The sequence below is a fragment of the Cajanus cajan genome, chromosome 10 (assembly GCF_000230855.2).
Source record: "Cajanus cajan strain Asha chromosome 10, NIPB_CcT2T_4, whole genome shotgun sequence".
Lineage (NCBI taxonomy): Eukaryota > Viridiplantae > Streptophyta > Magnoliopsida > Fabales > Fabaceae > Cajanus > Cajanus cajan.
In genome coordinates, this window is record NC_138526.1 from 29,720,636 (window position 1) to 29,742,453 (window position 21,818).

The following is a 21,818-nucleotide window of genomic DNA, read 5'->3' on the forward strand; positions in this document are numbered from 1 at the left end:
AAGGTTTCTTGTAGTGGGTTCTACAAGGGGTGCTTTCTTGGGGTCAAGAAAGTGGTTATCTTTAGTATAGAAGTATATGCATGTGTGTTTGCTTGTAAACCTTCTTGATTAAAGATAGTGGAACAAATCTTAATCAGGTGTTGATTAAGGACTGGATGTAGGTCACATGTGGAGTGGCTGAACCAGTATAAAAGACTTGTGCAATCTTCTTCAACCTTATCTCTTACTTTGAGTAATTGCTTAATTGAATATTAAAGAAGATAAAACTTGATTAACTAGTGTATGTGAATCTTGATGGTTTAAATCTGTAATTGAACATTATTTTTGAACCTCATTATGTTGTAATCAAGTGAGCATATTGCATTCAAATTTTCATAACAAGTCTTTAGAAGAGCTTCATTTGGAAATTCTGTCATAGAAAAGTTTTGTTTGAAATTAAGATCCAAAATACTCTGATAAATTTTTAAAGGGTCATTGAATCCAATTCACCCCCCTCTTGGATTGTGCCATTATTTTCTATCAGTTGAATGTTTATGCTGTATCGACCGAATGTTGGTGCCAATTCAATCAAATGTTAGTGCTGGATTGATTGAATGTTTATGAACTAAATTTTAATGCTGGAGTAGTCGAATGCTTGTGCTGCATCGACCGAATGCTAGTGCCAATTCAATCAAATGCTGGTGCTAGATTGATTGAATGTTGATGAACTGAATGCTAATGCTGGAGTGGTTGAATGCTTGTACTATATCGACCGAATGCTGGTGCGAATTCAATCAAATGCTGGTGCTAGATTGATTGAATGTTGATGAACTGAATGCTAATGCTGAAGTGGTCGAATGCTTGTGCTGTATCTACCGAATGCTGGTGTCAAGTCTATCAAATGTTGGTGCTGGATTGATTGAATGTTGATGAACTGAATGCTAATGCTAGAGTTGTCAAATGCTTGTGTTGTATCGACCGAATGCTTGTGCCAATTCAATCAAATGCTGGTGTTGGATTGATTGAATGTTGATGAACTAAATGTTAACGCTGGAGTGGTCAAATGCTTGTGCTGTATCGACTGAATGCTAGTGTCAATTCAATCAAATGTTGGTGTTGGATTGATTGAATTGATGAACTGAATGCTAATGCTGGAGTGGTCGAATGCTTTTGCTGTATCGACCAAATGCTAGTGTCAATTCAATTAAATGCTGGTGCTGGATTGATTGAATATTGATATTGGATCGACCACATGCTAGTGTTGAGTTGGTGGATGAGTCACTCCAAGTAGATATTGGGCTTATACAAAAGAAAAATGCAACTTGTGCCAGGTAAGTACTGGACTTAAATAGAAAGTCATATGTGAAGTAAGTGCTTAGCCTAAAAACTCTACGTCATAAGTTCTAGGAAGCAAGAGATGCAAATGAAATGTGATGCATTGGTGATATGATGCAAAATGTTATGAGACACAACTTTCAAGACTTAAACTTTGTTTCTTTTCCTTTTCTTTTGCTTTTGCTTTTTTTTTCCAGAAATTCCCCATCGTGACACACAGCCAAGGATCATGGATGAGTGAGGCCTTTGGATACTTTTGACTTGAATGACAGTTGGTTATTCTCTTGGGTTATCCTTAAGTTGTTGTAAGCACTTATGAGTTCAAACAAAGTTATTTTGTTGGTTGCGCTTTATCAAGAGATTATCAAGCATACTGTGGCTTTCAAAACTCATAAAAATAATTTGTAATGCCTTGAATTTTCCTTTTTTAGATGTAACATGCATTTCCTTTCAATATACTATAAAAATGCAAAAAGGATTGGCAACAAGGGGGTAGGATAATCTTATTCAAGAGAGTAAAAATGTGTTTACAAAGGAAGTCATTGTATGACCAGGATGGCAAATATATACAATGGTAGCAATAGGAGGTAGTTGTTATGTGATTGAAACTTTCCAGATAAACAATGCTAGTACTACACTTCAATAACCTTGATTGCTCACCAATAAAGTTGAGAGGATAATTCAATGTATTTTGCCCCAGTTTTTTAGCTTTACCATGGCTTGCCCCAATTGATACCTCAAAAAATGGCATGATACTTATCTGCTAGATTGCTGAATTTTTTTTGGGACCCTAATTTTTGCCTAGATTTCTCTTTCAAGTTTTCAATCTAGCGAGTCGCTCTAATTTTTTCCTAGATCACCCTTTCAAGTTTTAATCTAGCGAGCCTACTTCTTTTTTTTGTTGTTGACCCTAATTTTTGCCTAGATTGCTCTTTCAAGTTTTCAATCTAGCGGGTCGCTCTAACTTTTGCCTAGATCGTCCTTTCAAGTTTTCAATCTAGCGAGCATTTTATTTTTTGTATAATTGGCCATGACAAATTGCATTCAACCTTTTCTCCTCAATGAGATTTGATTGATCCAAACAGGTTTGGACCCGTTCTGCTTCTCACAATTTGGCTTCTTTTAATACTCTCAAAGATGGAATTTCAACATCAATTGGAAGGACTACTTCCATTCCATAAACTAAGGGAAATGGGGTTGCCCCAGTTGAGGTTCGAACTCAGGTACGATATCCATGTAAAGCAAATGGAAGCATCTCATGCCAATCTTTGTATGTCACCACCATTTTCTGGACGATCCTCTTGATGGTCTTGTTTGCTGCTTCAACTGCCTCGTTCATCTTTGGGCGATATGGGGAAGAGTTATAATGTTGAATTTTGAAGTCAACACATAACTTTGTCATCATCTTGTTGTTCAAGTTGGTTCCATTGTCAGTAATGATTCTGCTTGGCACACCATAACGACAAACTAATTTCCTTTTGATGAACTTTACAACCATAGCAACCAAAATGAAGCGATGTCCATTTGACGCTTTCGGCTCAATAGGACCAATAACATCCATTCCCCACATTGAAAATAGCCTAGGTGATGACAAAACATTAAGGGAAGTTGGCGGAGCATTGATATTATCAGCTTATATATGGCATTTATAACATTTCTTCACGTATTTAAAGCAATTATTCTCCATTTTCTCACAAGTCTAATTAACAGGACAATCAAAATTATTTGATGCAATACAAGCACTGTCACTTTCAAGCTCATATTTTGCATTCTTTAAAGTTAGGATAAGATTGATAAAGAGATTAAGGAGAAAGGAAGAAGCAAGAGGTGAAATAAGAATGAATGCATCTTTGAGATTAAGGAGAAAAGAATAGGCAAGAGATTGAAGAAGAATGAAAGCACTTTTGAGATTAAGGAGAAAAGAATAGGCAAGAGATTGAAGAAGAATGAATGCATTTTATTTAATATTAAAAAGAAATACATGAGCCCTTATTCAAAGAAATAAATCTTAAAGCCTTGGGCAGAGAAATAAGATTGGTATTACAAGAAAATTAACTTTAAATTTGAAATAAAAACCACAGCCAACTCGACAATCTCTCGATTATTAAGTTTCATATTCGGTGGACAAGCCTGAACTAGACTAACATGTTCATCCTCAAGGGGGTCTTGCTCAACAACAACTATTGAGTTTGGAAACTCAAACCCAACACTCCAAAAGCTTTTTCGCAGATCACTGATAGGGACCTCATCTACTCTCCTCGACAGAATTAACTGTCGGCCCTCCATGACTTGTTATAGGGTTATTCCCAATATTAGGATTATCCTCTTTAAAGTTTAACCACCCAGCCTTAGGACCTTAATTTTTAGTGCTCTGCAATTTTCAAGGGAGTGACCAATAGCTCCGGCATGATAATCATATTTGGCATTAACATCGTATCCCCTAGGATATGGTGGTTCTATGGGCTTCATCGAGCAAGGTACTACTAGTGAATTTTGTAGTAGGAGAGGGAACAACACAGTATAGGACATAGGGATAGGGTCAAACTCAATTGGTTTCCAATCTTGGGTATTTTGTGACCTCATATGGCTAGAATTTTGGTTACATGGCTGGGCAGATTGAGGTGGTCGTGCGGCATGTTGCGGGTGAAGCTTGCAGAGCTTGATGGATAGGTTGGTGAGGATATGGTGAAATGGCAGTGATATTTGGGTAGGGCATGTGAGGGGTATAGAAATAAGGATGTTGGTTGTTAGGTAACCTCGGAGAGTTGAATGTCACTGCATTTGTATCTCCTTCCTTTTTCTTTCCTGCAACATTTGAAAATTTTCTTGAACAAGCTATTTCAAGAGAGTCAACCGCAATCTTCCTACTCCTCATACCATTCTCAATCCTTTCCCCAATGATGACTATATCAGAGAAATTTGATGAAATATTCCCAATCATTTTATCATAGAACGGTGCTCGTAAAGTATCAATAAACAGGGCTACCGCTTTTCTATCAAACAAAGGAGGTTCCACTTGTGCTGCCACTTCTCTCCACCTCTGAGCATATTCCTTAAACGTTTCACCATCTTTTTTAGACATGTTATGTAGTTCAAATCTATCTGGAACCATGTCAATATTATATTTATATTGTTTATGGAAAGCATCAGCTAAATCCTTCCAAGAGCGAATATAGGCCTGTTCAAGATGCATATACCAATTCAAGGCTGCCCTAGTTAAAGAATCCTGAAAACAATGAATAAGTAACTTATCATTGCTGTCGCAACCCAAAAATTTCCGATCTCGCGACTAATGGTTTAGACATCCTTTTAAAAATCTCATCAATTAAGGAATGCCCGGACGCTAGACTAATCCTTAATTAATGGTTTTGAAAATGAGTTCATGGAGTCGCCACCAATATTTTACTCAAAACATTAGAAAAATAAAAGGTTTTTAAAGATCTAATAATGGCCTTGATAACCAGAATTGGGTTCGGGGGTCGGTTACGTGTAGGGAAGGTATTAAGCACCCCTACAGCGCCCTCAATCGGTACCATATGATGAAGTTAACATGATAAACAATAATAAATTAAATATTAGATCCCCTTTATTAATAATTATTTACATGAAAATTAAATTACACGGTGAACCCCTAAAATATTTACATAATTGCAATTATTATAACAATATTTATCAAAAATAAGAAACAAAAGAGAGAGAAGAAGATTTGATGGAAATACCTCGTATCAAGCTTTGTTAATGGAGATTCTAGTTGCTTTGTGGCAACCTTTCACACTACAATTCTCTCAAAATCTCAAGAAATACAAGAGAGAGAAAGAGAGAAAAAAAGGAGAGAAAAAGAGAGAAATTTTGAGCTCTGGATGAAATTTTGAGTCCGGAGAAATGAGCCCCAGCTGTCTATTTATAGACTTCGGAAGGGGGTCCAGAACGGCCCGTTCTGTAATCGGAACGGCCGTTCTGAATATGGCCGTTGTGCCTTAATTTGGACCCTGGAACGGCCCGTTCTGAAACCAGAACGGCCCATTCCAGGGAACCAGGCCAGTTCTAGTTTCAGAACGGCCCGTTCTGGAGTACAAGTTCAGCCCACTTTTAGGAGACTGGAACGGCCCGTTCCAGTTTACAAATTATAGGCTTTTTAGGAGCCTTGGAACGACCCGTTCCAATTCGAGAACGGCCCGTTCCAGACTTGGGAACGACCCGTTCCGATTTTGGAACAGCCCGTTTCGGGCCACTAAAAAAGGCTAATTCTGGACTTTTGGGCCCCTGACGTCCTATCTTGTTGTTTTGTGCTCCCGGACGAAATTGGGTGTCTACAATTGCGAGCATATGCTGGCATCTTTCTACAATACAAGGTTATGTGATTCTTTGGACAACTTGTTCCTTTATATTTATCAAATTCAGGCACTTTGAATTTCGGGGAAAACTCTATATCTGGAACCAAACAAAGATCGACAGCTTCACCGACATCATAGCTACCTCCTTCCACAATCTTTAGCCTCTCCTCTAGCATTTGTAACTTCTCACTAGACTGAACGTGCTCAATTCTACAGGTTGGTTGATATCCCTCAGAAGTTTGGTGAGGATTCCCTTGGTTAGAATTTTGGGGTTGGTAGGGAACTTGATGTTTGTAAGAGGCAACATTTATGGGTGAAACCTCAGGTTGGGTAGATTGCATTTGTGTAGGTGGCTGATTCACCCATGGTTGGTGCTTATCCGGAGGATCCATGATTGTTGGAGGTGTGTAGTTAGGCGGAAGACCATATGGTGGCCATTGGACCTCTGGAGGATCAACTTGTTGACTAGATTTGTTAAGATGTAGAGTTAATGGTTGTGCTGGGGTTAGGGTAAAGCCAGGTGGATGTGCAAGAGAAGTTGACGATTCTCCTCTGGCTATTGGAGGAGTCCCTTCTACATTTTTCCTTTGCATAGACTACAACATCTCCAAATTTGAGCCATTTGTTCCTTCAATTGATTGACATCATTCCTCAATTCTTCGTTGCGTTCCTCTATCTCATCCATGATCTTGGCCTGAAAGTGTGTCCTATAACGATGCCGAGGAAACAGTTTTGTTTTTTTGATTTATTATTTTTTCTGAGTACAAAATGAACTTATGAGTATAAAAGAAAAGGAAAAAGAAACAAATTTTGGGGAAAAAATGATTTTGTATTCAATTTGAAGAGCAATTCCCCATATCTCAACACTAGAGGCAAAACCTCTTAGGTTATACGACGGTTGACACTTATTTCAATTTTGTTATTTGTATTATAGTATGTGGGGTAGAGGGTGTCACAGACCTTCTGGGAAGTTTCCCAGAAATTGCGCAAGTAAGGTTAAAACACGTTAAAAAGTGAAATATCATGAAATAGAACCCTTGAGAGGCCAAATATGAGGGCTGTTACATTAATAAATTTATTAAAATTTAAAAAAAAATTATAACTTCTAACAGATTAAATTATTTTCGACGGATTTTTTTTTTCGACGCCACTTTTTCCGACAGATTTAAATCCGTCGAAAAAAAAATCCATCGAAAATTTTTGTCAAAAATTAGCATTGTTCTTGAAGTGTGCCAAGACGCTTGTGCAAAGCCCACCTTATGTTGTGCAAAACCTTCTTTCGGCCCTTTCCCAGTAAGACCCATATGATTTCTTCTCAGCTTCCAATTCCCCCTTTAACCAAGATATCTCACTAGCATCATTGGTAGCCGAGTTCTCAAGCTTCTACATAGAACAACATCAGGTCATCATTCACTCGGCGTAGCTGGTTCATCTCAATCTCATACTTCTTACTACTAGTAAGAGCATCCATCAGAGTCGCTAAGGTTTCTTGCATGGCTTTCTCCGAGTCGGCTAACTTCTTCCGGAGTTCCTCGGCCTTAGTGTTTGGCTCCATTACAATGCTCTAGGTCAAGGCCAAAGATCGAGCCTACAACTTGAAAAAATAACTCCACTTATGAGTAGAGTTAAGTTGGCCAAGGAATGTCTGTCCCTCCTCTAAAGTTAGGTCGTGGCTCAAGTGGTCCTTGGCCTTGACTTTGACAACTAAAAAGCTCAACCCGACCAAAGCATGAGGGACGATAAAAGTAGGCAGCTTTTGCTACTTCATCTTTCACGTAGCCTCTTCGACCACAACGTCTACGGTCCTTCTCTTCTTGGACCATTGTCGATGCAAATCCTTGGATCCCTTCCCTTTCCCTTATCCCTATTGTCCGTCTGGGGAAGCACAACGTTGGTCGGAGGGGGGATAGGATTCTTGCTCGGCCTCACTTTGATTAACACCCTATCGAAAATAGCCTCATGCACTTGGTCATCGATCAAGTTCCGAATGTCCAAGTCATCGCTCCCACAGCTCGTTGTGATACTTGTAGAAAATGACTCAAAATCAATGATAACACAAGTAACTTAGAACAATTAAAGGACATACATTATACCGATTAAGTCGTGGTATATCTCCGATGACTTCAATAGACTGACCAAGGGTCGACACGACAAATGCCGAGGCAGACGCAAGAGAAAGTAGAGGCTAGTCTTCTCCTCGGGGGAAAGATATGAACTCAACATAACATCATACTTATGAGGCACTCGAGTCCAGTAAAAGGGAAACAAAGGTGTCCCCTCAGTATCAAAGAAGTACTTGTTACCCATGCTCGGTCGAAGCAGCATAAGTGTGCGCAATGTGGTGCCCCACCCACTACTTATAATGTCCATGGGGTGAAAACCCTAAGCGACGCACCCTTACAAACCATTGGATTTGTTCAATCCAAGGGTCCACGGGTCACGACCCTTCGACTTCCCCCAACTGTAACGCCTCGCATTGAAGAGTCAAGGCTGTTACAATCGTTACAAGATAGCCTCCATAATGTTATAACCTTTGCATCGCTTCGCTCTTAAAGGCTGGGGGGCTTGTATACTAGGAGGGAACGTGTGGCCACGTGTCACACGAGCGGCACGCCATGTGGCATACAGCTGCATGCTTAGCCAAATTAACATGAAACCCTTCAGTCGTCTTGTCTCGGACTTGTTGGCCTCGTTGACTGATGACATGCCAAGGTGTGCTAGATAAGACCTAAACAACCTGCACAGATGTATTTGGTTTAGCCATCTTAGCCACACTAGTGGTCGAGGCTCCGAAAACATCTAATATGATTTAAACAACCCGAGACACTACAATTGGACATCTCAGTTGTCTCAACCACCAAAGTGCATGATCCTTATCCATGAGTGACCCTGCCCTCTCGGCCAGGCTGAAAGCCGAGAATCTCGAGATGGTGGCATTAGCGAACCTTATTACAACTAGTTGCATAATTAACAAAGATAATGTAAGGTTAGGAGCTAATTCATCATTAGCCATCGTATTACCTAATTGGTAATCAGGGAGCGAGGCCCACTACGTCTAAGCCCATTACTGTCAGTATAAATAATCACACAAAATGAGGTATGGTTATTGTTCATTTATTACTACTATCGATATTCGTATTTGTCCTAACTTGAGTGTTGAAGTGCCTTTTGCAATTACCTCTCTCCCTTGCATCTTAGTTTGGTGCAACTCGTTCGACCTTCAGGATACGAAAAGATTACCTTTAGACAAGTACAAAAGTCATTGGTTCAATGATTTGTGGTTTGCTATGTAATATCGTTTTACCCACATTCGTCATTAAAACTCATTGATTCTTTAAAGAAGAGTTTAAATATTTAAGAAAAGAATTTTTACAACTCAATGCAACCTAGTTTCTGGTCCAAGTGGACTGGAGATACACGTGGAAAAAAAAATACAATGAGACCAAATTTCTCCCGTGTTTTCTTTGTTTTTTTACAAATTTAATTAGCTTTTATTGTTGATCCAATTAGAATTTTTTTGGACATATGCTTAAATTGTGGAATGTATTTGGACAATTAAAATGACTACATACATTAAGACCAATATAATCGAGATATAAAGATAAAAGTGTCAACATTCATTGTAGTGTTCTATGCTTCTTGTTTTCTTTGTCTGGAGCATAAAAAACTGTTTTGCAAAATATACGTGAAAAGTTATGTCATTTTCACATTTCAGTAAATGGGACAACATTAAATACTTTATTATAAATAAATAAATAAGCATAAGGTAAGGGGTATGGTGGGATCATATGATAGTGTATGAAAATTTCAGTAGGAAGAGAAACTGAGAATTGAGTGGTGTGAATTTTTGTTTTGTAGAGAAGATGCCATTGAAGGTGTTAGAGGCGACGGTGTCGAGCTTTGATGGGGTGTTTGAGAAGTTCCGATCAGAGGCTCCAAAAAACAAGGCAAATCTCATCCTCTTCTTGGCTGACAAAGATCCTGCTACCTCTCTCAGCTGGTGCCCTGGTATCTTACTCATTTCATCTTCATCTAACGCTTCTCAATTTCTCATTTAATAATTCCGAGTGTGGTAATTTGGTGATTGTGTCAACTCCAGGTAAACACCTAAAATGGTCCTTAAATTTGAAAGAAGCTATTATGTAGTCTCTGAAACAGAAAAAAATGTGAATAAAATGATTATATTGATATAAATTTAATGACTAAAATGACATTAAGTAGTTAAATTAAGAAAAAAAAATTATAATTTCTTTATTTTCATAAATCAATATAACAATGTCTTCCATATTCAGAAACTAAGGTGAGTGTTTACTTGACAACTCTATTTCCAATCTTTCAAGGATTTTTCAGGGTTTTTTTTTTTTTGAAATAGTAGCAAAAAACTGTAATGCATCAGAATCTATGAAGCACGGATACTTCAATTTGTTTCACGTATCCGTATCCGATACGTATCCGACACGATACTATTAGATACTTCACCAATACATGTCAATGAAGTATCCTACTAGCCTTTAAAAATATTATAAAAAATTTATTCAATTTTGATACTTTCAGATACTTCACCGGTACTTATTAGTGATACGTATTGATAAAGTGTTCAAATTTTTTAAAAAATTATGAAATATCCATTACAGCTAAATAAAATATATAAACATGTTTAATATAGAAACATAGAACTATTGGTCCTTACTGAACTATAAATGAAAATTTTCTTCTATATAAATAATTTTAAGAAAGGAATGAAATTGGTAATATTAATTCTATTTGCAAATAATAAAAAGTAATTTATGATGAAATGATTTATAATTTATTTACTTTTAGTAATGTACAATAAGTATGTTTTTAATTTGGATTTGCAAAATAGCTATTATATATTAAATGTTTATGAATTTTAATCAAAATTACAAGTACACATTTATTATATTGTATGAACTTTGATATATATGATGACACGTATCTTACAAGTATCGTATCTTATATATTTTTAAAAAATCGTATCGCCGTATCGGATACGTGTCGTATCCGATACGCGTGTCGTATCGGTGCATCATAGATCAGAATTCATTTAGTTAAATTGTGGCAATATCAATGGAAATTCTTTGATGACATGCCACAAAATTGGGGGTTAAGAGTTTCTTGTATTCCAATATTGGGGAAACCAAGAACATTGTTTAACTTGCAGGAAGAAGAGCTTCTCACGTATCGATGCTCTGTGACTGCTTCAATTCTTTCATTCTATAGTGGTGAATATAAATTACCAATGAAAGTTTGATGATACAGAGATGCGTGAGTAGTATATGAGAATCCATGATTATGACTAGTTTTCTCCTTTTGGTTCTTAGATTGTGTGAGAGCAGAACCTGTGATCTACAAGAAGCTGGAGGCTTCACCTGATGACATTGCACTTTTGAGAGCTTATGTTGGAGACAGACCAACATGGAGGAACCCTCGGCATCCATGGAGGGTGGACCCAAAGTTCAACTTCACTGGGGTTCCAACGTTGATCCGTTGGGAGAATGATGCAGTCAAGGATCGCCTTGAGGATCATGAAGCTCACCTTGAACACAAAATTCAACCTCTTGTTGCTGACAAGTGATAAATGATTGTTACAGTCCACTGTTTCTTAGATAGTTTAAACAATGGATGCTCTACTCTTGTCAGCAATTTGTCCCTCTCATACTTTATAATTTTGCTTCTAAAGCATATAATAAATGATGAGTACCAATGGTGACAAGGGAACTCTACAAATAAATGGTTACTTTTTGTTTGCTTTTTTATGGTTTTGGGCATCATAAATGTACTGGATAATGTTCAGCTTGCTGTTTACCACCTAAGCAATATCCTGAATGTGGAAATTACTATGTGATCAACAATTTAAACTGCACCAGTTACCTATGTGGTGTTTTTGCAGACTGAAAATTTTGATCCAGAATTCACACCTTCATACTACATAGCCGAGTTTTGAAGGCTTTTTAAAATGAATCAGGTTGCTGCATTTTACTGTGCAGTCACTCCTTTCATTCCCCAGAGTCATCACAGAGAAAGTTGGGTTGCTGTGGGAAAAATGTTAAATTCAAACACACTGTTGTTTAGATGAATGAGCTCAGAGATCGCCTTATACATGCAAAACAAAATCTTATCCCATTGGTTACTGAAGATGCTTGTGCTATGTTTAACATGAGATGAGTTACATATACTACAACTATTCATGATTTTGAATTGCATGGACTATGGAATTTCTTCAGAAATTAGAACTTAAGCAAAACCCAATTACAGACCCATTGGGAAGCAAAGGCAGACCACTTGAGCTTGGCTAATGGAGCATCATCTTTGAATTTTATGTGGCACATGAATAAAAATCAGACATAACTACTTGGTGGAAACTCAAACTTAATCCTAAATTATGTTCTGTTTTTTGTCAACTATATATGGATTAAATAAACGGAGGAAGTCAACCATTATGTTTAATATAAATTAAACATGATGCAAATGTACATGCAAAATAAAGTGACGTAAAACATCTGTCAATCTGGTCATAATTTGCCTTGTGTCTGCTATACACACCCAACGGCAGATCAATAAAGAAAAATTTTTGGGATCAAATTGATGTACTAGTACAGTGAGGTGTCTTTTCCTCTATTGAACCAAAAAAAACCTTATGGAGGTTGACTACAAGCTGACATCACCATAAGGTTTTTTTGGTTGTACATCCACGTCTTTGAGATCTATCATTCAACTTCCACATCAGTCATAAAACATAAAGTTTACATCTCAAAAAAAAAATTTGGGAGCTGGGGACTGTAACTATTCACAAGGATGCTTGATTTTGAACAAAGCATTATTTGTAGGGCTTGAATCAAGTATGACAGTGTAACTGTGCATAACCTATTTTCTCAACAGAACAACATAAGTTTATTTATGTTGTATAACTTGATAGTAAGCTTTTAACTCTTACATTTATGTTCAAGCTCACTGGGGTGCCAGCGTTGGTCCGTTGGGAGAATGCAGCCAAAGGTCGCCTTGAGGATCATGAAGCTCACCTTGAAAACAAAATTGAGGCCCTTGTTGCTGACAAATGATTGCTGGTGCACTGTTTCTTCGTTAGTTTAAACAAAGTATGCTCTACCCTTGTCAGCAATTTATCCCTCTCGTACTCTATAAATTTAAAGCATATAATAAATGATGAGAACCAATGGTGACAAGTGAACTCTATTTTTCTTTTTTATTACCAAATAATATCTTCCATTCAACAGAAGGATATCTTTTTCAAAAATTTGACAGATACTAAATAGATAAATATCCTCTGGTAACTTGAATTTTTTGCATTCACAAAATATAAAATTTGATTCTTGGACACTTGATTAAATGCGAGGAGTTTCTCTTTACTTGTGCCAACTCAATTTGGTGGCAAAAGAATTCTAAATCAACGGTTGGTGTTTACATTATGGTTATCTTTTTTATTTGCTTGTTTATGGTTTTGGGCATCATAAATTTATTGGCTAATTCTAGATAATATTCAGCTAGTTGTGTTGATAACCTAACTCAGACTGAATTTGGAAATTACTATATGGTCAATAAATTTAAACCGCACCTGTTAGCTAAGTGGTGTTTTTTGCATACTGGAAAATAGACCACCGTAAATTTTGATTCAGAATTTAACCTTCATACTACCTAGTTGAAAGGCATTTTAAAATCAATCAAGTTGCTGCATTTTACTGTGCAGTCACTCATTTCATTCCCCAGAGTTATCAAACCTGTCACCAGTAGTAAACTTTAAATTCAAACACTTCTTTATGGGCTGAGAAATCGCCTTTTACAAGCAAAACAATTTATTATCCTATTGATTATTAAAGATACTTGTGCTATGTTGAACATGATGAGCTGAGTTACATTATGCCAACACTATTCATAGTTTCGAAGTGCATGGAATTCCTTTAGAACTAAGCACAATCCAACCAGCACATTCACCTCTTACATTGAACACAACTATTTAAAGCGAAAATATTTTAATTTTAAGACTTTCTTTTTAACATGAACAATTTTTTTTTTTCAGTGAGAATTTGTAAATTCTTTATATTTCTTATCTATATCAGTTTATATTTATCATATTTACTTTTAAATTGAATTTTCTTATTTTTAATAAATTAATTATAATAATCTTATATCATAATTTAAACTATCTGTCATAAATCTAAAATATAATTTATTTATTTAAAAATATTTACTTATACAAATTACAAATATAATATAACTTATATATTCAAATATATTTAATAAAATATAGTTTATTATAAATTTTAGTTATATATAATAAAACCTCTAACCTACGCAATATATGGGCTAATGTACTAGTTCAGAAGCGAGGACAAACCATTTGACTCTTGGAACATCAACTTTTATCTCCCAATTTTTTTTTGTACAATCCTAGATGTTTGACTCTTGTTCTACACGTACTTTTAAACAAGAAAATAAAAATAAAATAATTTTTCCTACAAATTACAATTAACTTAAGTAGAAATTTAAAATTATTTTTTAAAATGTTTGATGTCCCACACTTAATAAAGTTAACACAAATATCAGACTAAACTAGAAGGTAGAAAAACACATAATCTTAATTTAAGTTCTTCTTTTGTTAGCCAACTATATATGGATTAAATAATGAATCCAATCATTATAATTTAATATAAAAATAAACACTAATTCAAATTTACATGCAAAACCTTGACAAAGACCATCTCTTTAAGCTGGTCATAATTTTGCCTTGTACGCCCAAAACGCATTTCCGTCCTAGGCTAGAAATCCACCTGCAAATCAATAAAGAAAAAATGAGAGAAGCATAAAGAAACAAAGACGTTTCAAACGGATGAAAAAACATATTTTGGGTTGTATGGCATGGATATCCTCTGAACAAAGTAGCTTTAGGTTAAAACACTCCACAAAGAACTTATCTTTTCATCCTTTCATTTTCCTCTCATCCCTGGATTTCTCCAGAGAAGGAATATGATAACAGTGTCAAGATTGAAAAGCAGAGGAATCAGCACACAGGCAAAAAAATATAAGGAATATGTAATAAAATGACTATAAACTTGGTACAGATTTGAACAAAACTAAAATCTACAAACATGATTTGAGGGAACAGCGCAATGCTCTGTTAGAGACCTAGTCCTACATCAAGTGGGTCTTGGTAAAGACTTCCAAACATAGGATATAAATAAAGCCTTATGAATGATCCCCTACAATAGCATCCTAAATTGTAGCTCCTCATTTGAGAGTTAGAAGCAAGAGCGTTCTAAATGAGTGTATTCTCCTATTATAAGAGTGTGTTAATGTTCTCTCCTTGTATAAATAAAAAGTTTGTAATTTCTCTTTCACTTGGTAAAAATATTTCTCAAACCTTATCCGTGATTTTTTCATTATCAATTGAGGGTTTTCCAGGTAATATTTTTACTCACTCAATATTCCACTAGAATTAGTCAAACCTCCAACAATCTCTTTCCTACTCAATTAAGTTTCTATTATCACTTTTTATCCTACTCGAGTTATAAAAGTCTTAAAAATGTACAGAAATTTTACCTATGTACACAAGGACTTGCCACAAGGAACAAGGAACTTAATATCAACTTTGAGCATTTTAAAGCGAAGGGGCCAACTTCAAGGTGACATCATCATAAGGTGGTTCTTGTTGTACATCAAGAAGATCATTCGTCTTTAAGACCTGTAATTCAACATCCACATCAGTTATACAAGATAAATTGTACAGGTCATAAAAACAGAAAAGTTGGGGGTGGAGGATAATTGTTTGATGAAAGAGTTATTTTTAGAACTTGAATTCAGGTATAAAAATAAAAATATATATCTCTTAATTTTATAGTGGAATTGAATACACATTTTTCTATCAAAGGTTAACAAAAACCTAAATCTGTAAAAAGGATTCAGAGCTATAATTTATTTATGATGATCAGAAGAAACAACATCATCCAAACTTAAATAGGTAGACAGAGAGATATGTATTGTCTAGTGAGAAAGCAATTTTTACCCGTGAGGTTATTAAATCTTAACAATACAACCATGCATAGATAGTCAAGAATAAAGGTTAATAAAAGTCACAAGATTAATTTGAAAAGTCTTAAGTTTTAAAAATGTCACAACTTTTATTGCTTTCTCACTATGTGTGTGTGTGTAATTCTAGTCATATTAAAAACATACACCCACAAACAACAAATATTTAGATTATTTGAAAATAATTGAGGTTCTTTTACATGGATGGAAATGTCTCAGAAATCGGAACCCACCAATACTTCAAAGAACATCCGAGCAGCAACATGTTTAGTTCTCCCTTTCAATATCTTGTTCAAGCTGAGATCTCCAGCAGGTTCCTCCAAAATTGGGGTGATTGTAGAAAGTTTTTCCAAATATTGAGCTGTGTGCCTGAAATTACATATGTGAACAATATTACCAATGTTCAGACACTACAAAAACTACAATGAAGAAGCAAAAGAACATAAACAACTTATACAAGGTGTGAATTAGCACATTCTAACTCCTGGGAAAAAATACAACATGAAGAAAATGGTTTAAATTGCTAAGATTTCTTTACAGATTGCCTCACCAATTTCATCTAGTTATTATATCCATTTACCAGAAAATAATTCCACACTATATTTTCATACATGGTCATGTTTGTTATTTGATGTCTACTATTTCACTCTTATGCATGTGTCTTATAATGAATAATCTTTTCAGGCCTAAGCAAGAGGGAAGAAAGTTGTGTAAAGTTCCTGCGAAGTAGAGTACCTCACAAGTTCAGAATTTGAAAGTCCCTGGATTATGTAGGGAAAAGAAAACAATTAAAAGACCCAGAAAATATACAGTTAATTGAAAAGGAAAAGGTGGTAGGACTTCATATGGGAACTCAGGTTAAATGGGCCACTCCCACAGCGGCCCTCCATGCCCACAATATGGAGAGAGAGAGAGAGAGAGAAGGGAGTGTAGGAATTTGGTTATATGGGAGCTTAGGGGAAAGAGAAGTGTGGGCAGTCTTATGTTTAGTTATGAGCGAAGAACCTTGCCCTCTGTAGGAGCTTAGCTCTTGGCAGTAGGAATATTGATTCCTATGCAATCTCTTATTTTCATAAATAATATACACATCTATTTTCAGTAGTAACTCTTTCCCTGTTGAATTTCTTATTTTCTAGTCATGGTTTCTATTAAAAGGAAAATTGCATCATAATGGCTTGCTTGAGAAAAGAATTCACAATATTCATACTTGAACAGGCTATCCAACAAGCCATTTTTATTAGTGCATTACTATTAAGTCTATTTTATTAACTTCAATTATTGATCAGAAGCCATTAAGATTCATAATAGTTGTTCTTCAAAATTTCAAATCAAGGGATGAGGGAATAGAGGTAACTGCAGTGCTTATAGCTATCTAGTAAGTAATATCAACTGCCTCAGAAAATTTTAGTTTACATAAGAACATCTTTAACAAAAACATGCATATTATATGGTAGTATTGAGAACTGAATAAGTACTTGGTTCTTTCAGACAATGTCTTGTTACTTCCACTTGTACCATGTGAACCTGCATAAATTACTCGTGTTATCAACTATACATCTGATGTCAATAAAAGAAACTGACCATCTAATATCATCTGAGCATCATATAATACAAGCAATGCCACAATAAATAAGTAAAACAAGGGTATTTCACAGAAAAATCAAATTGAAGATGAGATTGAAATAGAACCTACTTGCTGATGTTTTGCTGTCCAGTGTCAGAAACCAAAACTCCTACATAAACAAGTTGGACAAACCTATTAGATGCACAGCTTCAATTCAACCATTTTAACAGCATTCCATGTAAGATTACTAGTAGCAAATGTTCTGCTACCCAACAAGAATGGAAACCATGGATGGTGAAAATAGACGAGGCAGAGGAGAGGCAAGTATATATAAATTATTGCAAATAGATACACCAAAAGCAAAACCATATAAGTGGCCATATAAAAAAATAGAATACAAGAGATTTTATGCTATTGCGACTAGTTTGAAAAATATGATCAGAAGAGAACTTGTCATGCAAGCATTTTAATTAAAAAGAGATTTAATTCCAAAAAAATCAAAAACCAATGATTGAAGCACTTAACTATTGGAAAGACTCATTATTGTCGCATATACAACAATATCTTAAGGGAGTTAAAAGTTGCAGATTTACGGTTATTCTCCCTCACATATTACTTTTCCAAAAAAAGTAATCAGAATAAACATTTTGCATGGAAAGGAAATGGGATGTGATTAATCAAGAGAGACTATATGAAAGCATTTGTAACAAAACCTTAAACTTACATCTGTTTTAGCAGAATCGGTCGAGTGATAAGCATCTGAATCCGGTGTTTGCATTGTCTCCAATCCATAAGCACTAGGTGACACTGCTGAATGTAGTGTCTGCTCAATTTCCATATCAAATGCATCAACAGGAGATGTATCAGGTATTGGCACTTCAGAGGTTTGGTCAATAGGAGCTATTAGCCCTTCAAAGGGTTGGTTAGTAGCGGCCATTGGCTCTTCAAGGGATTCAATAGTAGCAGCTATTGGCTCTTCAGGGGGTTGGTTAGTTGGAGAAAGAATTTCAGCCATACTAGCATCTGCATGATCTTCCTCAAAGATCACCAAATGGGGTCTTGAACGTACATATTCACTTTTGGATATGTCCATAAGATCCTTGCAAACCCCTGAACACAGCCATAAGTTCAGATCACAATTTTAAAAAGTTACAACGTACCCCAATCGGCAAAAATAGAAGATAGAAATCAGCCTACCAGTTAACAAGGGCTGGTCAAAAATGTGTTCTTTTCTTCGACTATTGTTCAATTTCCATCTACCCAAACTAGAGGAAGGAAGATCCTTTCTTTTCCGCAGTATATTACGAGGGTTATTAAGTGCCTTCCTCATGAATCTACAAAGACACATATACATATGAGTAACAACCATAGCAAGAACAGAAACTTATAACTACACAGGTATGAACTATATAAGTTGCATGAGGAAGCAATTCAACAAAAACAAATCTTAAATTATTACCCATTTGTTAACACTATGGATTCATCGAAGAATTGTTTTCTTTTTCTTGTTCTCCGCTGCGGCTGCTGTATGGGTGGACTTTTATCAAGCTCAAAAGGGGGGAAATTATTCTCTGAAACAGTGAAGGAAGACAAAAGTAAAGTTTTGTATTTCTAGGATCTATATGAAACGCAAGAGACATAAATAGATGCGCACAGACCATCATGAATTTGTGCATTGGAGGTGCCCCCTTGAGAGGTTGGTGGAGTAGGTGGATTAAAATGTAGCTGAGATGGTACAGGAATCCCTTCAGGAACCAAATCACAAAACGTTTCAGAAACATGATCATTTTCATTCACAGTTTGGTCATGATTTCTGTTTGATTCAGAATCATTAGCCCCAAGATTTGAAAATAATGGAGATTTTTCTGGATTAATATCATTGTAGGGACCCCGAATACGTTCCACTGATCCAACTGGGGTTGCGTGTGGAACACTATGAACATTGGGTCCCAACCCATCACTATGCTGGATAGTTGGCGATTTTTCGTGGGTACTTGGACCATGATCTTTAGCACCCATGACATTCATTGGTGGAGATTGAGCAATAATGCTGTAGGAACAAATCAATGTATTATCTCATTGGCCATAAGCCCAAAAATAGAAAAACCAAAATGCATTCATGCGTACTTTTCCATTGGTATAGCTACAGAATCAGGTAGCACTTCTGTTAGTATAGCTCCAGAATCAGGTGACACTTCTGTTAGTATAGTTCCAGAATCAGGTAGCACTTCTGTATGTGAAGAATCCATCATTATATCCTAAACACAAAAAAAAGTACAGTGAGTGAAACAAATTTGCTATTCCAAAACCACATCATTCAAAAAAATAATAGAAGTTACACACAACACTGGTAACATAAAGGGAATAAGGCTGCACCTCATCAAAAGATACAGTCACATAATAATCTGCTGTGACAGGAACTTGATCTGCAAATTCACAAGTGTCAGAAGATCCTCAACTTCTATGTGCTCACAAAACTTTGAAGTGGCAGGCAATGAGTACATAATCAAATTAGTCCCTCAAGACTGAAAGACATAGATTGCCATACTACTCACTGAAAAATGGAAAACACCCATGGTCCCCAAATGTCCATTTATATGGTTAAACAAGACTTCATATCACTGACTTCCCATCAACTAACAAACTAAACATAGGGGACTAACTCAATGACTACATACATAGTGATTGAAACACTAAAACCAATTTTCATCTTTCAAAGAAACTAACATGACTGACCGACTCCAAATCTTTCTTCCACTGATACAATGTTCCCCTCAAACACAAATTCAAGCTTTTAAAGAATGGTAGACCACCGCAATTTTCAGCTGCAACAACAAGGCTCTTGAGTGCCCGTGACCAAAATGTGACCACCAAGTGTGGCTTCATTGACCACATTCGTCCACATTATACAATTATTTCACAACCACAACTCACAATTTAAAATTTAAAACCTTCAGGGACTAATTAATTGCTTATTCTAACCAACAGTAATACAACTCATTCAATCAAAAAACCTGTTATCGTAATATCTTCTGGATTCCTCAAGTGAAGATCCTCACCCCTGAAACATAAACCCAATTATCCATGAGAGTGAACACAAATCACACCATAAAAAAACTAAAGATTAAATTACACCGACACTCCCTAAAATTGTATATACAACCCTATTCTTTTCTAATCTTGCAAGCTTCCTTGATTATTTGAAAAACATTACACTAACACCCATCAGATATTACACAAAGGCATGCATACACGCTAACCCCAATTAGGGAAATTGTTTTAAACATAAAAAAAGCTCGAAAGTTGTGTGCAATCTCACCAAACTTCATGGATTGTCAGTATAATTTGCTCAAAACTAAACCAAGCAAAAAATAAAAGTGAAAAGGGTAATAAATTGTTACCTATCATGATCTAATTGGAGGTCTATGTTCTGGGCATCAAGGTCAAAGGTTTCCGGCAGAGTGATGATACTAAACGGCACAGGCCTAGCTTCTTCTTGATGAGTAGTTTTGAGATTATCTAAGGCTTTGTGGAGACCCGTCAAGGCTTCTTTGCAATCTTGGAAAAAGTATTCCACTTTCTTGGAGTATATCCGAACCACGCCGAGGAGAAGGTGCCCCGACATTCTGAGCGCGATGGGAACACCAGGGTCCATGATGCGCACTGAACAACAACGAGAACAAAAACAACACAAGAAACAAAAACCTAATCAGGAACAAAATGGAAGGTTGGACAATGTTTGGGATCGGAGAAACGACAGCGTTTTACTTACGGACGGTGGAAGGGATGTCGGTCATGGCGTAATGCGATTTTTTGAGGCGGTGCTGGAGGTGCGCGGCGATCCACACCGTTGAGAGAGGGCCTTTTCGCGCCAAAAATGTGTTTGAATAGAACATGTTTTTGGAGGTTTCCACTGAACTAGAATTGGTTGAGAAGGAAGAGGGATTGAGGTTTTGGTTTTTTGATTTGTTACATAATATAAATAAAATAAAAATAATAATAATATCGGAAATTATAAATAAAATAAAAATAATAATAAATTATAAACAATAACCAAATATTAAAAATAAGGATAAAAATATAAACTAAAATATTTTGTTTAGATTTGTTTTTAAATATTAAAAAATTAATTTTAAACTAATTATATCATCGAATAAATTCCTTCTTGAGAAATTTATGTTAATATTATATTATAAGTATAATGATTATTTTAAAAATAATACTTTTTAAGTATATATATATATATATATATATTAAAAAATAACAATAAAAATATTATTAACTTTTTATAAATAAAAAAAAATAAACATACAACTTTACTTCCTTTTCCTTTTCTAAGGAACAATAATAATGAGTAAACTTGAGATTTTCATTATCTTGGAATATCTAAAAAAATAAATAACAACTTCGTTCCAGCATAATTAAATTAAGATAATAAAAAAATCTTAAAAATAACAAATTCAAATATATATCTATATTCTTCTAAATAATATTATTTTTTCTATAAAATAAAAGTAATCAAACAATTTAACTTTCTATTCCTTCTC

The 21,818-nt window shown here is 35.5% G+C and overlaps 2 protein-coding genes across 6 annotated transcripts; one reads left to right on the plus strand and one right to left on the minus strand.

Annotated features, from left to right (window-relative positions):
- Positions 1–9,244: 9,244 nt before the first annotated feature.
- LOC109793539 (sister chromatid cohesion 1 protein 3) lies at positions 9,245–21,238 on the minus strand. 5 transcript variants are annotated; one of them, XM_083065322.1, is made up of 16 exons: positions 21,044–21,238; positions 20,673–20,934; positions 20,286–20,332; positions 19,648–19,697; positions 19,399–19,529; positions 18,930–19,321; positions 18,731–18,842; positions 18,469–18,605; positions 17,996–18,381; positions 17,401–17,440; positions 17,183–17,231; positions 15,941–16,076; positions 15,222–15,363; positions 13,240–14,452; positions 12,604–12,803; positions 9,245–9,797 (listed from the first exon to the last, which is right to left on the minus strand). In XM_083065322.1, the coding sequence occupies exons 1-13, from the start codon at positions 21,165–21,167 to the stop codon at positions 15,280–15,282; spliced, it is 1,950 nt and encodes a 649-aa protein (XP_082921448.1). In that variant the 5' UTR covers positions 21,168–21,238; the 3' UTR covers positions 9,245–9,797; positions 12,604–12,803; positions 13,240–14,452; positions 15,222–15,279. The 5 variants fall into 5 exon arrangements, with proteins under 5 accessions (XP_082921448.1, XP_082921450.1, XP_082921447.1 ...); XM_083065324.1 differs by lacking the exon at positions 9,245–9,797 and having other exon boundaries at positions 12,224–12,803; positions 13,240–13,402; positions 14,369–14,452; XM_083065321.1 differs by lacking the exon at positions 9,245–9,797 and having other exon boundaries at positions 12,224–12,803; positions 14,369–14,452.
- Positions 9,512–11,521, plus strand: LOC145952599 (thioredoxin-like protein Clot). The gene is made up of 2 exons (XM_083065325.1): positions 9,512–9,656; positions 10,991–11,521. Exons 1-2 carry the CDS (start codon positions 9,512–9,514, stop codon positions 11,242–11,244), a joined length of 399 nt encoding a protein of 132 aa, XP_082921451.1. The 3' UTR covers positions 11,245–11,521.
- Positions 21,239–21,818: the final 580 nt, after the last annotated feature.